At 41.6% G+C, this 17,884-nt stretch overlaps 5 protein-coding genes across 5 annotated transcripts; 3 read left to right on the top strand and 2 right to left on the bottom strand.

Annotated features, from left to right (window-relative positions):
* Positions 1-173: 173 nt before the first annotated feature.
* On the top strand, positions 174-9,127 carry LOC6533177 (serine/threonine-protein phosphatase 6 regulatory subunit 3). Its single transcript, XM_002093867.3, has 11 exons — positions 174-313; positions 537-696; positions 763-962; positions 1,016-1,340; positions 1,402-1,715; positions 1,779-1,917; positions 1,973-2,091; positions 2,151-2,712; positions 2,768-2,832; positions 2,892-3,944; positions 4,123-9,127. Exons 2-11 carry the CDS (start codon positions 637-639, stop codon positions 4,247-4,249), a joined length of 2,964 nt encoding a protein of 987 aa, XP_002093903.1. The 5' UTR covers positions 174-313; positions 537-636; the 3' UTR covers positions 4,250-9,127.
* Positions 9,128-9,308: 181 nt separating this feature from the next.
* On the bottom strand, positions 9,309-11,280 carry LOC6533176 (Krueppel-like factor 7). The gene is made up of 2 exons (XM_002093866.2): positions 10,314-11,280; positions 9,309-10,191 (listed from the first exon to the last, which is right to left on the bottom strand). The coding sequence occupies exons 1-2, from the start codon at positions 10,837-10,839 to the stop codon at positions 9,335-9,337; spliced, it is 1,383 nt and encodes a 460-aa protein (XP_002093902.1). The 5' UTR covers positions 10,840-11,280; the 3' UTR covers positions 9,309-9,334.
* A 1,074-nt stretch (positions 11,281-12,354) lies between these two features.
* LOC6533175 (pupal cuticle protein 20) lies at positions 12,355-13,419 on the bottom strand. The gene is made up of 2 exons (XM_002093865.2): positions 12,866-13,419; positions 12,355-12,807 (listed from the first exon to the last, which is right to left on the bottom strand). Exons 1-2 carry the CDS (start codon positions 13,250-13,252, stop codon positions 12,478-12,480), a joined length of 717 nt encoding a protein of 238 aa, XP_002093901.1. The 5' UTR covers positions 13,253-13,419; the 3' UTR covers positions 12,355-12,477.
* Positions 13,420-15,439: 2,020 nt separating this feature from the next.
* Positions 15,440-16,031, top strand: LOC6533174. The gene is made up of 3 exons (XM_002093864.3): positions 15,440-15,529; positions 15,589-15,680; positions 15,743-16,031. The coding sequence occupies exons 1-3, from the start codon at positions 15,521-15,523 to the stop codon at positions 15,969-15,971; spliced, it is 330 nt and encodes a 109-aa protein (XP_002093900.1). The 5' UTR covers positions 15,440-15,520; the 3' UTR covers positions 15,972-16,031.
* Positions 16,032-16,700: 669 nt separating this feature from the next.
* Positions 16,701-17,448, top strand: LOC6533173. Its single transcript, XM_002093863.4, has 2 exons — positions 16,701-17,019; positions 17,154-17,448. Exons 1-2 carry the CDS (start codon positions 16,784-16,786, stop codon positions 17,329-17,331), a joined length of 414 nt encoding a protein of 137 aa, XP_002093899.1. The 5' UTR covers positions 16,701-16,783; the 3' UTR covers positions 17,332-17,448.
* Positions 17,449-17,884: the final 436 nt, after the last annotated feature.

The raw sequence follows: 17,884 nt of genomic DNA, 5'->3' as shown, positions 1-17,884 counted from the left end.
GAAAACGACAGTGTAGATACAAATATTTGGTAATATATAGAAGTGTATTTAAATCTGAAACGCAAATTAAAGGTAATTTTACCTATGGCAATATACTGTAGTTAGCGTGTGAACAAGTTAAAAAATGACCATCGATAACCGATTGCTTGAGGACACGTTCGATTGGCCGCAGATATCACTCTGAGTTAATATACCTTTAATCGAATATTGTCCACCTCTACGAAGCAGTGAAGAAAATTATAGCGTGGTTTTTTCGGTTGAAAAACAATTAAAAGTGCAACAAACAGTGAGCAAAACAAAGTCCAACTAACTCGTAAGTGTGGGCCCAACCATCCCCCAACCGTTGAAAGGCCAATCGACCGGCATACACCCAATTTTCGGCCCGCATTCGTAGTGTATATGTGGGGCCTGCTTGGCATAATTACAAAAATTTACGCATTACTTTGTGCGAGCCGAGTGTCGAGCTGAGTCCAGTCTGTGTTCAGTGTATTAATTGCGCGATTCCGCTTATCCCAATCTCCAATCCCGTCCCGCAGAGCCGTGCATGCCAAGTCATCAGCGTTCCGCGAGTCCAGCGAAGATTGATCTTGTTTCACCCAGCCTGAAAGTGTCACCGCCAAGACGTACGTGCGAAAAATGTTTTGGGACAAGGGTTATGCGCCCTCCGCGAATATAGAGGCGCTGCTCGAGAAGGAGGTAGGTTAATTCGACTCGTGCTGATCAACTGGAAATGTTATAGTTTCGCGTCGTGTTCATTCGCAGAACTCCACGCTGGAGGAATTCCTGGACGAGGAGGACATACTGCAGGAGTGCAAGACGCAAAAGAAGAACCTGGTCAACTACTTTACACGTCCCGAGGTCATTCGGCGTCTGGTGGAGCTAATCACGACCGAGCCCTCTGAAGATGTGCCCATGTCGCAGCGATTCCGCTATGCCAACATGTCCTGTGAGATACTCACACTGTAAGATTTCAAAGCCCGTTTCCATCCAGAATTCTATAGCATATGCCTTTCAGCGGCCTGCCGTCCCTGGATGAGAAGCTACTGAATGACGCGGAGACGCTCCAGCTGCTGTATTCATATCTGGAAAAGGAACCACCGTTAAATCCATTGCTATCGTCGTTTTTTAGCAAAACGTTTAGCATGCTCTTTACCAAAAAGCCTGAACAAGATTGGTTTTTGTATCAACATATGTGCCTACAACTCCTGGAGTATATTAAATCGCAGAAGACCTTTTTGGATTTCATTTGTAAACACTTTGACACACCGGTCATACCTGATCTAATAATGCAGATGATGAAGGACATCGAAGGTGGGCGACTCAAGCGGAACCTTTTCGAAGTAAGTTCATTGAAAATTAATTCCAAGGCATACAAATCTTATCGAATATTTACTTGAACAGTGGCTAACTGAAGATAAAATTGTTGAGAGACTGATTGCAATATTGCGTAATCCTCAAGAAACCGACAAACATGCAAATGTTGCCGACTTTTTCTGTGATCTTATTACCCAAGGGCGCCTAATGCGCCAGACCGAGCAGGAGAACGATTCGTTTGAGCCGGCCTTCGATGGATCCAACCCCATTCTGAAGACGATCGAATCTGCGGATACAATTGAAGCCTTGTTAAATGTGATTTTGGAACCAAACGCTCAGGAGAGCGCCATCTTATCAGGAATATCGGTTGTACTTACGCTAATCAAGCCAATTACCTTCACGTAAATTATGCTAACATTGATTTTGTCACCTCACCCTAATTGTGTTACGTTTATTTCCTGTAGAGATGAGCCAAACTCGGATCGCCAGCGATTGTTGCAAAAGCGCGAACGCGAATTCCACCAGGAAGTCCAGGAGACTGTGATCACTGTGATGGCGCCACGCCTCCAGGAATTTGTCCACATACTGAAAAACCCGCCTGCGGTAAGCATGAAACTTTTTGCCACAAAGAACCAGTTGTTTATCTTTTCACTTGTAGAAACCCACGCTAGAAACCACGGCCGCCGTTTTGACGCCCCCATTTGGCAAGACTCGACTGCAAGTGTGCCGCGTGTTCACCGCCCTGCTGGAGACCAAGCACGAGACTATTCAGCAGGCGTAGGTCCCATATTAATGAGGAGGTGAATTTTTATTAATAATACCTTTGTATATTCTAGAATCTGCGCGACTGAGTACTTTAGCCTGTTGCTGGACTTCTTCCAGCAGTACTGCTGGAACAACTTCCTACACACAGAGATGGAAAAGGCCTTGCATGTGGTCTTTTACAACGAGCTGTCCAACAACAACACTGCATCCACGGAGGTTACGGACTTCTTCACTGCAGACTGCCTGATCAATGCCTTTTTGAAGGTGGGCACGGAGGAGTCCGAAGTCGAGCTGAAGAACGCTCTTAACGATGCAAAGAGGGCGGAAGGTGGCAAGGATGAGGAAGGCGGCGACATCGAAATCGAAGTGGCAGCTGCGCAGGAAGCGGCTGCCCAGACCCATGATGAGCGACAGGCAACTGCAGAAGAAAACCAAGGGCATGAAGAACACAAAAGCCAAGTGGAAACCGCAGCCGAAGCAACAGCTTCTGAGGAAGCAGAACCTAAAATCCAGGAGAATTGTGAGGTTGATGGTGAATCTCCAGCAGATCAGCAGGATTCGGAGCCAACGCTCAATGATCTCGACAAGACTAAGACCGTTCCAAGTGCTCCGCCCTCTGAAATGCAAACACATGTAAGTCTTAATTGACTCTTGTGCCGAACTAAGCTTAATTCGCTCTGATTTGCAGTTAATTGTAAACTGTCATCTGGTATCAAAACTGGTCGACTTGTGGCAGCACAATGCGCAGGCGCAGTAAGTACTTAAATTGATGATTTAATAACTTACCATATAACATTTGTGTTCCCTTTAAGATCTGCTGAGAAGGGTCGACGTCTGGGCTATATGGGCCACCTTATCAAAATTCTGCGTCACATTACGAATTGTATATCAGAATCTGAACATATCGGTGATCTGATCACCACCAGCTTAAGTGACGAAGCCAAACTTAAGCTGTGGCAATCCTTGATCGACGCGGAAACTGGCGAGTTTTCGCTGGCCGTTAAACAGCAGACCAAGCTCTTGGCCGACTGCAATCCGCACGAGGAGAATGAGTACAATGTGGGCTCCAAGGACTATATGGGCGAGACAAATGCGTGGGATACTGGAACCTTGTCGTACAGCAACATGGGATATAGTGATCTGGATAACACGTTGCAAGACATCGTATTTACCAATGATCAGAATCTGTTCCAGTTTGGTCGAAACATTGACGACGAAGATGATGACGATGATGAGCATGGCGACCACTTGGGCGGTGGTGATGGCCATGGGCACGGCATGTTCACCAAAAATTCGATCACGCTTAACAACTTGACTGATCCCTGGGACATGGACGTCCAATTTTCCGACATTCCCAGCGTTTCTGCGCAGATCAACACTGGCACTGCCAACTGGGGCACGGATTTCAATGCGGATAACTTTGCCGACTTCGATGCGCACTTTAGCACCTTCGGTAGCGATCTGGGTATGCCCATAACTGCACCGCAAGGTGAAGAGGAGGAGGAGGAAGACCTTTCTCCAGCGCCGGGTGAGGTGAACCCAGGGGAGGATCGCCAACCAGCTGAATCTATTGCAATCGCTGTGGGCAAGGGCGGTCAGGATAATCTAGGGTGTACCGACGATCAGCAGGCTGAGTACGACAATAATGCCAACGTGGAGAAGGCCATCAGCGATAAGCTGGCAGAGTCGAGCGTTGTGGAGACTGCAGCAATTGTAACTCGACTGCAATCCGTACTCCTGGATGCCGAGGATGACTATGAGGACGATGAGGGAATGTGGACCAAGCCATTGGGTGCGGATCGTCCTGCGGAGACCGAGCAAATAACTCCCATTTCAAATGGACCAGTCAGCAAAATTAACGAATTGTAAGTTAAGTTAACCCCTTGTGTATACGTTTGATCTTTTTAAAATTCGATATAGTCATATTCACAAATGCTATGTATTGGTTTGTAGCTCTTTTGAACTATTCTATATTCAGTGTTTTTTTTGTACCTTTTAGACTTACCATGCATTTGTAATTAAAACCATTGCCTTACCTTTCAGCAATCATACTAACGATAACAGCAGCAACAACGTCGATGGCCACGAAGCCAACATCACAGCGGAGCAGCAGAAATTGGCCGCTGCCGCCAAGACGAACAATGTTGAAATTGCAACTACGACCACATAAATGCACTTCCTCACACCACACATCATTCAACCGCAATCGTGTCGACGAGAAATTGTAAAAACGCCTTTGATTTGCTCTTTGGTCATTATCATGCATACATATTTATATAAATATATACCACATACTACTACTATACGTACATATATAACAGGCTGCATAGTACAACAAAAGATTTGTGTATTAGCAAAAGGCCGAAGCCCGCCCAAAACCAAAATGCAAATTAACAAAAAAAAAAAAAACATAAAAAAAAAGCAAAAAAAATATTCACAGTAAAAGTGTATTGTTGATTCCTTCTGCTCCTCGCTCGTATTGCCAATTATTTTAATTATTACACTTCCTTCATGTTTCCTAATTAAGAGAACTGTATTTTGTTTGTAATATGTATTAGTCTGTCGTTTTACTTTCAATACTCTCAATGTGTTAGGCAACCTATGAGCATTACTTAAAGTACCAAAATTCACGAAACATCTAGAATGCTTAGTTTAGATTTGTATTGTATTCGTTTTAGCTCGATCAGATGAGGATTATCTATCTATTCATGTGATGTATATACATACATATATATATTTATATATATATACACACTTTTGGAGGCTGTCCGTAAATTACGTTATCGCAAAAGCGCCCATTATCATCCTCCTTTTGTGGGGAATCCCCTCCAATTAGTGGTGACGTAATCTATGGTCAACTCCGCACTTATACTTGTATTGTTAAATTGGAGACTTGTATTTATTGTATGTATTTTGAAATCAAAAGCAAAAGCAATGCCAAAATACCAACACGTTCAACACCACATACCCACATGCTGCAAGCACAAATATACGCATTATGTATTAGAGAGGTATAAGATTATATACTTCTGTCTTTTGCCATTATTACCTTGTTTGTATACAAATCGGTTTAACCAAAAAATATTCTTTGTCGAAAGTACAAAACAATGAAAAAAAACCACAAAAGAAGAAGGATAATAAACATAACGAAAGGACAACACTCGGCATTTGTCACCACATAAATGACTTACACCCACGATCTATATGCCCTATCTATGCATAAATACAATTACCAGACCAAACCAAACGAAATGAGAAATTCAAAAGAAGACTTTCCAAGAAGACATTTTAAATTTACATTTATATATTTTGTGTATTGTGTTAATTGCTCTGTTCAAGTTATCGCTGAAAAATGTTTGTGTTTTAAACGTGCAGAAAACCACGAACAAAACGCTAAAAAAAAATATTAAGGAGAAGTTAAACAAATATGCCATCATTTGCTTCCAAATAATTACGTTTTAATTATGATAAAAAATAAAACAGAAACTACTTTAAAAGTAAAATCGATGTTTGTTTTACACGAGACGACTTGCTCACCAAAAAAAAAAACAAACAAAAAGTTAGACACCTAGAGTATGTATACTATAAGATTATAGAGAAAGGAGCGGGCAGCATATCAGGCATAGATGTGTGGAAAATATTTAATAACCAAAACCCTGTCCACACATTGAAGGCAAAAGCAAAATAATCCTTATTTGCTGATTAATATAAAATGCTTAGTTATAGAACTCAAGTTTGCACAAATTTCAACTCGCTTGCTTTTTACTTGCATACTGTAGCAACACAAAATGTGAACGAACAACCAAGAAAATGAAACAACAGAAATAAGAATTAAAAAAAATATTGAAACATTTAAACTATCTCTGATGAAAAACTGTGATAATTAAATGAAGTTGCAGGGTATTTGATAAAGCAAACTTAATTTAAACAAATTATGAAACATCAACTAATGGCCTCCACCATTTGGAAAATACAAAACACAGCCAACACGAGACACTCTGAACAAGTTAATTATACGATTCTTTAGCATCACAATCAGCAGGACACCTGGACAACCAAACAGCAATAACTACTGCAATGAAATCTAATTGAAGGAGTTTTAACGTGTAGTCTGTAACAGTGCGAAAGTATCTCTAAGTTCGAGCTAGTAGGGATGGTCAGGGATCGCAGCTCTTAGTTCTCTAGCTTCTCACAAACTAAGCACTAAACTAAAGTTAAACTTAACTTAAATTAAACTCATATCAAGCAGCCAATTGTAAACCTTGTACTGTACATACAATTGTCCCCAGTATTGTCTTCCCCCCTAGTTATGCGTTTTCGTTTCTACCAACTTAGTATCCGGAATATCCAACGATAAGCGACGATGATCGAGTCCTTCCCTTGTGCATATGCCTTACTGAAAACTATAAATGAAAAAACACTGAAAACTAAGCAAAAAAAAAAAAAATGAGAAAAACCACACCCCTTGAAAACCATTTAGAGAGTGGTAGTATCCGTAATCCTAGAGTTAGTTTCACCTACATACTGTGTGTCTTTTAAATGTTAAGCAGCTGCAGCAAGCTTAATATATATATATATATACGAATACGAATAAAAACCAAACGAGAAACATAAATATAATATCCTAAAAAATGATGTAGACAAAGTCTTGTGGGCAGCTTTAAGCATTTTGTTTGTCTAATTATTAAAACTTGAATAAGAATACCAAACGTCCAAAGTTTTTTGCAAACAAAGAACTAAGAACAATTGTGAACATGAAAGTCTTCAGAAATGTTTTGATCGCCTCGATGCGAAACAGGAACAGAATTATACACACATAAGTACTTGCATGCCTATATACAGAGATACATTTAATTAATTGATTCATGATGATGATTTAATTGATTGATTAATGATCCGCATCTCGATGAAATGGAGTTCTTGAATATTTTGTGAAGTGCATTAGGAGTTAAGTGAGGTTGTAATCTGCTGATCGTGGCGCAATTAATTGAGACAAAACTAAAACTATTGCGGAATCAATGGTGGAGATGAAGATGCTATTTTTAAGGATCGTAACGTACATAATTTTGTCTGTGTGTGTTCAGCAATTCAGTATTTCAATTAAGCCAATTCAATGAATACCCCCAAAATAATGCTACAATGGTTTCCAACTGCAAACCACAAGAAACAGATATAGAATGGAATAATTCCGTACATATAATCAATCGAAGGTCTAATTCTCTAACTCTTTAATAAAGAACCAGCGGGAACAACAACGAGGAAGAAGCAACTGTAATACAACAAATGATAAGAAATTAACAACTTCAACTTCGTACAGTAAATACATATATATTTGAAAATAGAAAAGCATTACTAAGAAAATAAAAAAAAAATACGAAAAAAAAAATTACAAAAAATTAAAAATCAAATTGTTAACATAATGGATATTTTGTTAAATGCGAATCTTTGAACGAATTACTAACCACATTAGCAAATAGTTATTGAGAACCGAACCCAAGTGTGCTTCATGTATGAATTTATGTTAGATATTTACAACAATACGCGTATACATATTCCTAACTAAACCAAGCGAAAGAAAAGCCACATACAGAATTTGCATATTACTCTTAACGATTAACAAAACTATTGGTGTCTATGCATATACACATAATGATTAACGAACTATACTATATATTACCTTATATATGTAAGCCGAGTACAGACTTTTGAGAACTGCGAAACGTATCGTGAAATATCCGAAACAGACATATTTGTCATACTTGCTATAGAGCATACATACATATATAAAATACGTTAAGTGCTCAAGGTGATAGCTGCACACTGGGGTGGACCATAGTTCTATTTATAATTTAAGGCTTGCACTCTCAGTATGATATGGTTTCAATGTGCATCACTCATACGCCGTGTGGCAACACCGCACTTAAATTTTTGCAAAAACACCTACTTTACGTAGTCTTAAAAATAGATGAATTTGTATTAATAAAGTTGCAACTTTTCTAATTTGACCACCATTAGCCAAATATAAATCTAAATTATGATGACTTTTTTTAACAGAATTATATATTATATTTATACATTTTGTATGATATTGACAGTACACACTACATTTATTTAAAGAAAAACCATTGAAGAGAGCTTTAAAATAATTAAATGGTGACTTTTTCTACTTGTAAAACAAAATTTTGGCCAAATACATTGCTGATAATAAAGTTTTTATGGCAATATGCTTTAATGGTTAGTTTGCACCGAGTGGTCCACCCTACTGCACACCCACAAATGAATACACGTACAGAAAGACACCCACACACATACTCGCCGTTAGCTTGCCACATTGTTTTGGTCGAAACTCCGAGGTAACATGCGAATCACTAACCCCGAAGGGACGCTCTGGAATCGCGATTTCTTGAGTAAGTGCCTTAAACTGACAGAGAGAGATAGTAATGGAGAGTGGAAGGGTTTTTAAGGACTACGCAAACAGATCTAAAAGTCAATCGATTCTTTTCGGTACATTTGTTTAGGGAGAAGGAGAGACAGACCTTTGTTTATAAACTCTACTAAGCGTTAGCCCCCCCGGCAACCAACTAAATGTAGTTCCAGAAATCAAGCAAACAGAATAGTTAACTCTATGCTCCGATCTATACTACTATACCGTCGCATTTCTACGCAGGCATATTGAAGTAATTGTATAATTAATTGTGAATTAAAATCATGTAATTGTGAGTGTTTTTGGCCCGTCAACGTTTTGCTCAACGCACACACACACACCTATACACATACACTGAGAGGAAAAAATAGAAACATGAAATACTCACACTCGTACACCCGCTTTTGCCCAAGTTGAAGACAATTTGTGATTGTTTTGCATGTACCCTAAAGTTAAGCGAGTTTACACGAATATGGATTAAGCCGCAGAAAGCGGAAACGGAAACGTAAACTGTACGAGTAATAGCATTAATTGTCTAACAATAAGATTTGTGCATTATACGATAGAAATTCACTTTGAATTCGTATTGAAATTTATCAATAAAGCGATACTATTTGATTCTTACTGCGGTCGTCTAATTTATTTTAAAAACTATTATAACTTATTTCAAAAATGGAATTTAACAAATATTTTTTTAAAATGTATACAGTTTATTTCATTTGTACATTAGCTCACTAAAACTGTATTTTTATTTAATTTTATATTTTAAAGTTATATTTCTATATCACAGCTGTTACCCAAAAAGCGCGCTACGAAAATTTCGGCCAGTAGCTAGCTGGATTTTGAAGTAGACGTGGTCACCGTTGCGGTCATTGTGGTTGTACTGGAGGTGCTGGTGGAGCTGGATCGGGACTCGGATTGCGAATGGTGTCCACCATGCCGAGTCTCCATGTGTCGCTGCAGATCCCTGCGCCGTGGAAAGGTTTTGTGGCACATGCGGCACTGGTAATCAGCATCCGTTTCCCCTTCGATGTCCACATCGCTGCCGGCACCACTTGCTCCACCATCGGCTCCTCCCGTGGAACTACTGGGATGCGACTGGAGATGCAGCCTTACATGCTTGTTGAGATTGCTCGGATCGCCAAATGGTCGTAGGCAGAACTTGCACTTCAACGGCTTGAATCCGGTGTGGGTGCGTATGTGAATCTTGAGGCCATATTTCCGGGAGTACACCTTGCCGCAGTAGATGCACAGATGACCCTGCTTGGAGGCACCCATGTTGCTGACTATGGCCTCGATCTGGGCAGCTGCGTTCATTGGATTCGTCGACAACGGTGCCGTCGCCATCGATATGGAGGGCAGGTAGGATAGAGGTGTTGATGCCGTGGTCACTTGTGCCATGGGCAAACTCTGGGTAAGTGCTGCAATGGGACGGAAGGCGGAGAACCGGGGTGGCATCTGTGGCGGTGGCGAATGGGTGGGCGAGGCCGAAGACGTGGACGAGGTCGCCGGAATGGGTGAATGCTGCGTTTCCGTGTGACTCCTTGCCGCCGCCTTCAGCGCGTAGTGCAGTCGCATCCACAGGATGTCCATGGCACTGCGGCCACAACCCAGAGCCAAATGGATCTTAAGGGGATGGGGAGTCTCGAAGGTCAAGTGGCACAGGTGACACATGTAGCGACTGTTTCCTGAAATTATCAGAAACAAATATTGTGATTAATATTGATATAAATAATTATATTATTTTTTAAATTATATAGTTAATTATCAAATAAATTAAATATTTCAAATCAAGTCAAGTGATAATTACCTTGAATGTTTAGCGGCGTCAGGAAGGGAATGCCCATGAGGAGCACCAATTCCTCGCCGAACCAGGCCACGATCTCGTCCTCCCGGGCAACATCCCTGACCAAGCGGACGCGTACCTGGCCACCATGCAGCTCGAAGATGGCATTGAAGCTATACACGTCCTCGGAGAGTTTGATCTGTCGCAACAGTGAGGCGGATACGATCAGTTCGCCATTGGACAGCTGGCAGTGGGAGCGTCCGCCGTCCGTGGGCATGAGCGTAGATCCCAGCAGAGCGGACGTGGGAATGGCAGTGGAGCAGGTATCCTTGGGCGTGTATTGCGTGGTGTAAACACCTGGTCGTGGACTGCTCCTCATCCGCTTGGCTGGACTTGCGGTGCTCGTGGTGGCTGTCAATGTGGTTTCCGTCGACGAAGTGGTCATGGTGCTCGGTGTGATGCTGGTGCTGGGCAGGAGTTGCTCAATCCGAAAGATCAGGCTGGCCGAGCGCTTCTGCTCCAGACTATCCAGTTGAGCTGTCGTGTGCATCGTTCGCGTTCGAATTCGATTCTGCGTTCCAATTGGAAGGCAACCGGCGTTTTTATACCACACCGCTGCCGCATCCGTATTCGCATCCTGCTCCCTTATTTTTCGGATTTGGATTTGCCACGGCCTTGCAGTGTCACAATGGCACGGCTGGCGGCAAGTGCAAGAATTCCCAGCCCAGAATCCAGTCCGGCACCGGCTATAGCCTCGACATAGCTACGCACTTTGCCGGCTCAACCCCCTGGCTCATTTGGCATCCCTTTTCGAGGTCCTGGTGCGTCCTGGTGGTTGCTCGGCAAGTGCAACATCATGTCCTCGCAATCACCAGAGCACTAAGCCAAGCTAAGCGGCCTGTAGCAAGTGTGCGTATTCCTGTGCCCGAATCCCGTCTCCCCCATCCCCTGTCACCGCCGTCGACGAGTCCTTTCTTTTTTGGCTTTTGGGCTACGCACAAGGAAAATGTTTTTAATTGAAATTAAACGATCGTTTGTTGTTACTTCCCCCGTTGTTGTTGCTGTAATGCCACCATATACAAATCGCATTCGCCATCGTCAATGTCATTCTGCCCATGGTGTCCTCCCTCCTCCAGGACAACCACCCCACCCCGCATCCTTCCACTATTCTGCTAATGCCATAATATATTGGCGTGTATCGTTTCACTATTTGCGGTTTGGGGTGGGTCGTGATTTCCGTACACGACGGTTGCTTCTCCGGCCGGTGGTGCGGATTTCGCGAGTCGAGGGATTTCAGTGGTGTTAATTGATAGAACGAAGCAGTAAATATTAAGGCAAATATTCAGTAACGTTTAAAAAAAATGTAAATAAAATAAAAAATGTTTGAAATAAGTTTCTTCTGAAACAGAACATTAAAATTTAGTAAGCAACGTTTAATTCCCTATTTCATAAAATTTAATTTATTATTAAATAATGTATAACCCAACATCTAAAAATATACATTATTTTGTTAGGCTCTACTTATATAATTTTAATTAAATTCATGTTATTATTAAAGAGACTCTTCAGTAAATTTTTTCTAGCGCCCCATTTTTGTAGCTCCGCAACCCGTAATTAAATGCAGCTCCGCTCCTGTCGGCTGACAAATATGCTACGAGGCTAATGTTTTCATTATTGCGACATAATTCCCCTCGCCGAGCGATCAACAGGATAAAGTTGGGCGAGCGATTGGCAAGTCGGGGAAAAAAACATGTGTTGCCAGTCACACAGCCGCCGCATCCAGCCTCCTGCTCGAGGGTTGGATGGGTATTGGTGGCCAAAGAGGACACGCCATCCCAGCCAGATGCAAGGTGTACCAGGCCAGGACCAATTCCGGCTTGGTGTTTGCTAGTACTCAGTAAGTAGGCCGCCAAGGGGTTTTCGTTTAAAGCATTTTAATTGGCAATTACAAGTGTTTTACAAGCGAACATTGCATTTTTCAACTGGATTGCTGTTAGAAGTGAGATAAAATCAGTTAGTATTTTAGTGTAAATGTAAATGTGATCCATCACCAGCGAGTTCTTAAAAATACAAAAATTATTCTTTTTTTGAGATCAAGTGCTTTGGAAATATTATAAATGAAAAATATTTCACAATATTTCATATTTTGAGATCAAGTGCTTCAGAAATATTAACAATTAAAAATATTTCACTTTCGTCGGTAGACATAACCACCTCCGCCGCCATCATCATTGCCTCCCGTCTCATTGTCATCGCATCCATGGCATCCACCTCCGGCGGCCAGCTTGTCCAAGGCTTCCTGAATCTCGATGGGAATGGGTGGCGGTGTGGGCAGGTGATCGCCCTGCGGCTGGAATCCGTTTTCGTCCGCAATGTAGGTCAGTGAAATTTCCTGTCCCTCGGGACTGGTGTACGAAAAGGAACCCTCCGCCGTCTGTGCCTCCGCTCCTTCCACTCCGGCGTTCTTCAGGTAGCCCATCTCTTCGGCCTTTATTCCGTTTCCAGTCTCGTACTCGTACTAAAATAAGTTATTTTAAATTATAATTAAATAATTAATTGACTAGTAGCTTACTTACCTTATAAGAACCATCAGTGTTGACCTTGGACTCCAGCTTGATGATGGGTATATCCTCACCACCACCACCTCCACCACCGCCTGCTCCTGCTCCTCCATTGCCATTGTCTGGTGGCAAGTATGCATTGTTGGGCGGTGGTTTGCCATTGCCATTTTTGGGTGGTGGCCCATAGCTGGGTTTGGGTGGAGCAGCTGGTGGCTTTCCATTTCCTTTCTTCGGCGGACCGTAGCTGTTGGCCGGCGCCGGAGGAGGACGAGGCGGTGGAGCTGGTGGCTTGGCTGGCAGATAAGTGTTTGGAGGAGGACGGGCACTCGGATAGCCCGCCGGTTGGGACCGAACATAGCCAATGGCGATGCAAATCAATGGTAGCAATGTGGTCAGCCTCATCTCGATTTCAAACGTGGACTGCTGGTCAACGGCACTCTGTGGTTTTATATGAGCAGCCACAGGTGGTTTCTCGGCCCCTTGACCCCAGTGGAGCCAGTCACGTGCCACGGCTTCCGATTGGAATTGAAAACACAATGAAAACGAAACGAACCAAACCAAACCAAACGAAAGAACTGGGCCATGGCAAGTGCAAGTGCAGAAATCCCCAGAGCCATCCGATTAGTTGGCAGACTGACAAAGCGCTAATAAATTGAGTGTGCAATCTCGATTTCAAAATCCCGCAGCCCTCACCCCCTTCACCCCCTTTCAGCTAATCGCTAAAAACAACAAAACCCGCCCGACCACAAGCAAAAACTTTTAATTCAAAAGCAATTTTCAACAGGATCGGGCAACACCTGCATGCCCAACCCCACACCCCAGCTTAAAAATGGAAAACCAAACCCAACCCCGCAAGATCCCTTGTCTAATGCACTTTGCCTGTTGCCAAGGGGTGCTAGGACCTGGACTTAGGACTCAGCGCTCAGGAATCAGGACCTTCGAGCACAACACCCCACTAGAACGGCAGGGTTGTCGGCTTTAGTCAATCGTCTATTAACTTTTTGCCAGCTAGCGCACAGTGGTGCTAGGCTAATATAAAATGGAAATGCTTTTTGTAGTGAGGAAAATTATAAAATAAATTATTACTTATATTTAATTGTTGGATTTATTACATTACACAAAAAAGACGAACCTTTGTGTCATGTGCCTCAACATATTTATATTTTTGAAGCAAAGTTTGAAACTTTTTTCTTTATAATCAACTTGTTTCATAAGTTTGTCTATATAAGCCCTAATTTGTCTCACAGCTGAATTGTTAAAATTCTGTAATTAATTAATAAAAATAATTGGATATTTATTTTATTTTAGTTTTCCTTTATTTTAGCTTTCCTTTATTTTATTTTTGCCTCACTGTGCTCCTTGTTGCGGCTGCTGATGTGTGTGTTTATCATTTGGTAGCTCAGCTTGTGCCTGTCGTGGATGCCGCTAATATAGAACCGAACCTTCCCCCTTCGCAGGACCAACGAAAAGGCCGAGCTAATGGCAATGTCGTTTGCAGCTTGTCCTACTTGTAATGTGCTGGCGCACAGCTGACGCGCTCCCAGGACTCGGGACTCAGGACTCCGAATCGAGGACGGCGTGTCCGTGAGTGGAGTGCGGATTTTGTGAACCTGTTCCGGCCGTTCCAGCTGCGGGCTGTTGGATTGTGCTCGGAACCAAGCAACCACCAGGGAGGACCAGGAATAGCCGGCTGCTGCACCGGCTGCATAAACCAACAATTGTCGGTCCCCGGTCCATGGTCCTTCGTCCTTGGTCGTTGCTGCTCGGCTTTTGGTTTCCAGTTAGCCACGCACCGATGGCACATATTCCACGCCCGCATTCGCGTTTATAAAGCGAATTTTGACTGAGCGGAACGATCTGATTGCGATTTTTCGTTGTTTTTGCGAGGGTTGGCCGATTAAGTTCCTCGTATCGCTTAAATAAACATTTTCAGATGAGGTCCATTGATAAATTGGCCACTGGCCTCCGATGACAGCCTTCATGTGAAGTGTGGGCCGGGAATCTATGCAACTGTCGTCGCCATTAAATGAGTTATATGGCTAATATTCGCAATATAATGTGGTTGCCTACTGATTAGCTTGAGCTGATTCATCATGTGGTTTTAAAAAGAATTGCTAGCAAATAGAATTCCCAAATTAATCGGCAGTTAAAGCAAATTTATTTTAGAGTGGTCATCATCAAACAAACAGCAAACATCTTTTCAGCACCACAATTGTTTTGTTTTGAAGTCTTCGGATATGACTTTAATTAAACTTGAATTTAACAGGTTCGAGTCTCATCGCCTTGTTGGGAGTTCTGTAATCTAGTACTATTCTTAAAAAAATATATAAAAATTAAATAAAATTAATTAAAAATGATACACAAGACAGATGATATTTCCCCCTTTAGAGCATTTAACAGTTTTATCTATAAAAATCGCCTTTTTCTTTTTGCGATTTTTTGGTTGTTAAGAACAAAAGTTGGCCCATAAACAATGACGTAACCCCAGTCGGGCATTGCTGGCTGCGCAGATATTTGTTTTCATTATTCCGATCTCTTTGACTTATTTTGGCTGGTTGGCTCATCTCGCAGAATATCTTCAGTTGAATTCGGCCAACGGCACAGGCAAGAACGTAGAGTTCTGATCACAAATAAATTTCAATTTAATTTACTTGAAGTGCTAAAAGTGCAATGAAATTGGTAAGTGTATTTCTAAAATGCTTGATAAACTGATTATTAATTTTATAATATTTATACAGTTTTGCCAAATATTTTTAACAATTGCGTTAATCGCTGTGGTTTCATCGGCGGCTTTGGAGAAAGGTGAGCGTGAGGAGGAGCTTCATTTCGGGTAAGGTTACTGAAGTTCAACCAGCACTCGCAATTCAAATGATTCGTTTTAATTTAAAAAAGGTTTCACACCGAAAATGGTCATCAGCGAAATGAGGCCATCACGTACACAGTTAAACCTGAAACGGATCAGGATCCCAAGGAGGTGACTACCCAAAAGCCTGTGGAATTTAAAGGCGGATACAGCTTCATCTCAGCCGATGGTTACGAGTACCAGGTCCTCTATAAGGCCAACAAAAATGGTTTTCAGCCCTATGTGACAGCCCACAAAATTAAACCGGATAAGAGTTAAGCCCATTTATTTATTGGCATTGTGATAGAAAATTAAAATTCCGCATAATTTATCAGTGTATTAAGCGTGGCTCAAAAGCTCTTTCTTCAGCGGTGGCAGACTTGGCTAGAAAAAGCTTAAACGTCTTCGGGCCAGCTCGTTAATCTTCAATCATTTCAAGATAGACTGATTGCAACATCATCAGCATAATAATGGGTTACCACTTCTCTACAACCGGCTTGGGTTGCTTCGACTATTTTGATTAGCTTGATCTAGCTGATGACTTTCTTTTCATTTCAAATGTGTAAGACGTGTAGGTTTTTTTTTATTGATCTAGGAAGAAACTGTTAATAAAAGAACTGCATTATTATATGTTAAGCAAATAAATTTTAGCTATACATGTAGTTTGGTTAGCATTGCCTGCTTCGGTCAACAACAATGTCTAGGATAGGGTATACACTAGTCTAAGCTGTGCCAATTCAGACTTTCTTTCGTGGGTTAGGACGATTAGTTTTCCAATTTTATGCCGCTTTAAATGTAATGCACATAGTTGAGAGTCGCCACCAGATTGTGGCCCGTGGATCCGTGGAACTCTTTTGCTTTCGTTATGCAAATCTCAACTCAGCACCAAGAAATTGGGCAACCCGTCTCTATGGCCAAAGCTTACTCAGCAGTTTGTTTTGTTTTGGACCAAAAACTCATTATGTACCCACATAGGTCTCTTGGGCCAGTGGCCTCGATGAAGACGCTTCATTAAGCTCCCAGCCGCCTTGGTTGCAAGTTGTGTTTCCCGGATTCCCATTTCGCTCCAAGCTAGCAACTATCTATACACTATGAGTCTTTCTTCGGTGGCAAGCACCATTCAGCATGGCAAAAAGGAAGCTCGCAATGGGCTCAGTATCAACAATAAACTAGTGCAGGCCCTGATCATCCTGGTGGCCTGTGTCCTCTTTGGAGCCAACATGAACTACGCCTCCTTTCCACCTGGCACTGTCATCGATATCAAGTTGGGTGATGTCGCCCTCGAGCAGTTCAGTTATACGCCAACCCGCGATGGATACGAGTTCAAGTAAGTTTGGTCCAACATTATATAAAACAACTTTAAATCTTATATATCAATTGAAAATATAAAATGAAACTTCCTTAAAAAAAATGATAATGATAATATGATAGATGACTAATTTCACTTTTTTCCACGTTCAGCTACACTCTTCCTGATGGAACTTTTCGTGATGAGATTGCCAAGGTCTTAAGCGGAACTTCGGCGGCTCAGGATCTGGAAAATGCCAACAACTTGGCCAAGAACCACCGTCCCTCCCGTGAACAGGGATTGAAAGTCCGCAAGTTGTCCGGAAAATCCCTTTCATCTTTGGCCGGATAAGACACCACACTATTTACAATCCAGCACGAATTTATTAAAACAGTTTGCCATCTGTTTTAGGCTAGCTTATAAGTTGAGATGTTACATTTGTGAGCAATAAAAACAATCGATCAAAAATAGTCGACTCTGAGAAAACTTGTTTATTGTGCAAGAAAATTTGCGTTGACAAGCAAGTTGCATAAAGTCTTGGTGATTTAGTAAATTATGTAGATGCTTTTCAAATACATATGTATATATTGAACAATCCTACGCAACCTTAAAAACTGAAATAAAATTTAGTTAAGAACGGTCAAGTCCTGAAAGAAAGTCTTTATAGAATTTAATTTTTGCGAAATGTATAACTTTGGCAATATATACATATACATTTTTTAAGGTTTTTTTGTTTATTTTATGATAAACTAGTTTAAACATGTGTCAACAAATTAACATGATTGGTGCGGTTTGACCCATAACGAAGTGCAATAAAAATAATTAATTTGCTGCGAAATAATGTCAAATTTTAGTTTTTACAAAATGTGTTAACGTCTTTTACAGGTAATTATTCATGTAGAAA

The sequence above is a fragment of the Drosophila yakuba genome, chromosome 3L (assembly GCF_016746365.2).
Source record: "Drosophila yakuba strain Tai18E2 chromosome 3L, Prin_Dyak_Tai18E2_2.1, whole genome shotgun sequence".
Taxonomy (NCBI): domain Eukaryota; kingdom Metazoa; phylum Arthropoda; class Insecta; order Diptera; family Drosophilidae; genus Drosophila; species Drosophila yakuba.
This window is presented reverse-complemented; position numbering and strand designations above follow the sequence as displayed.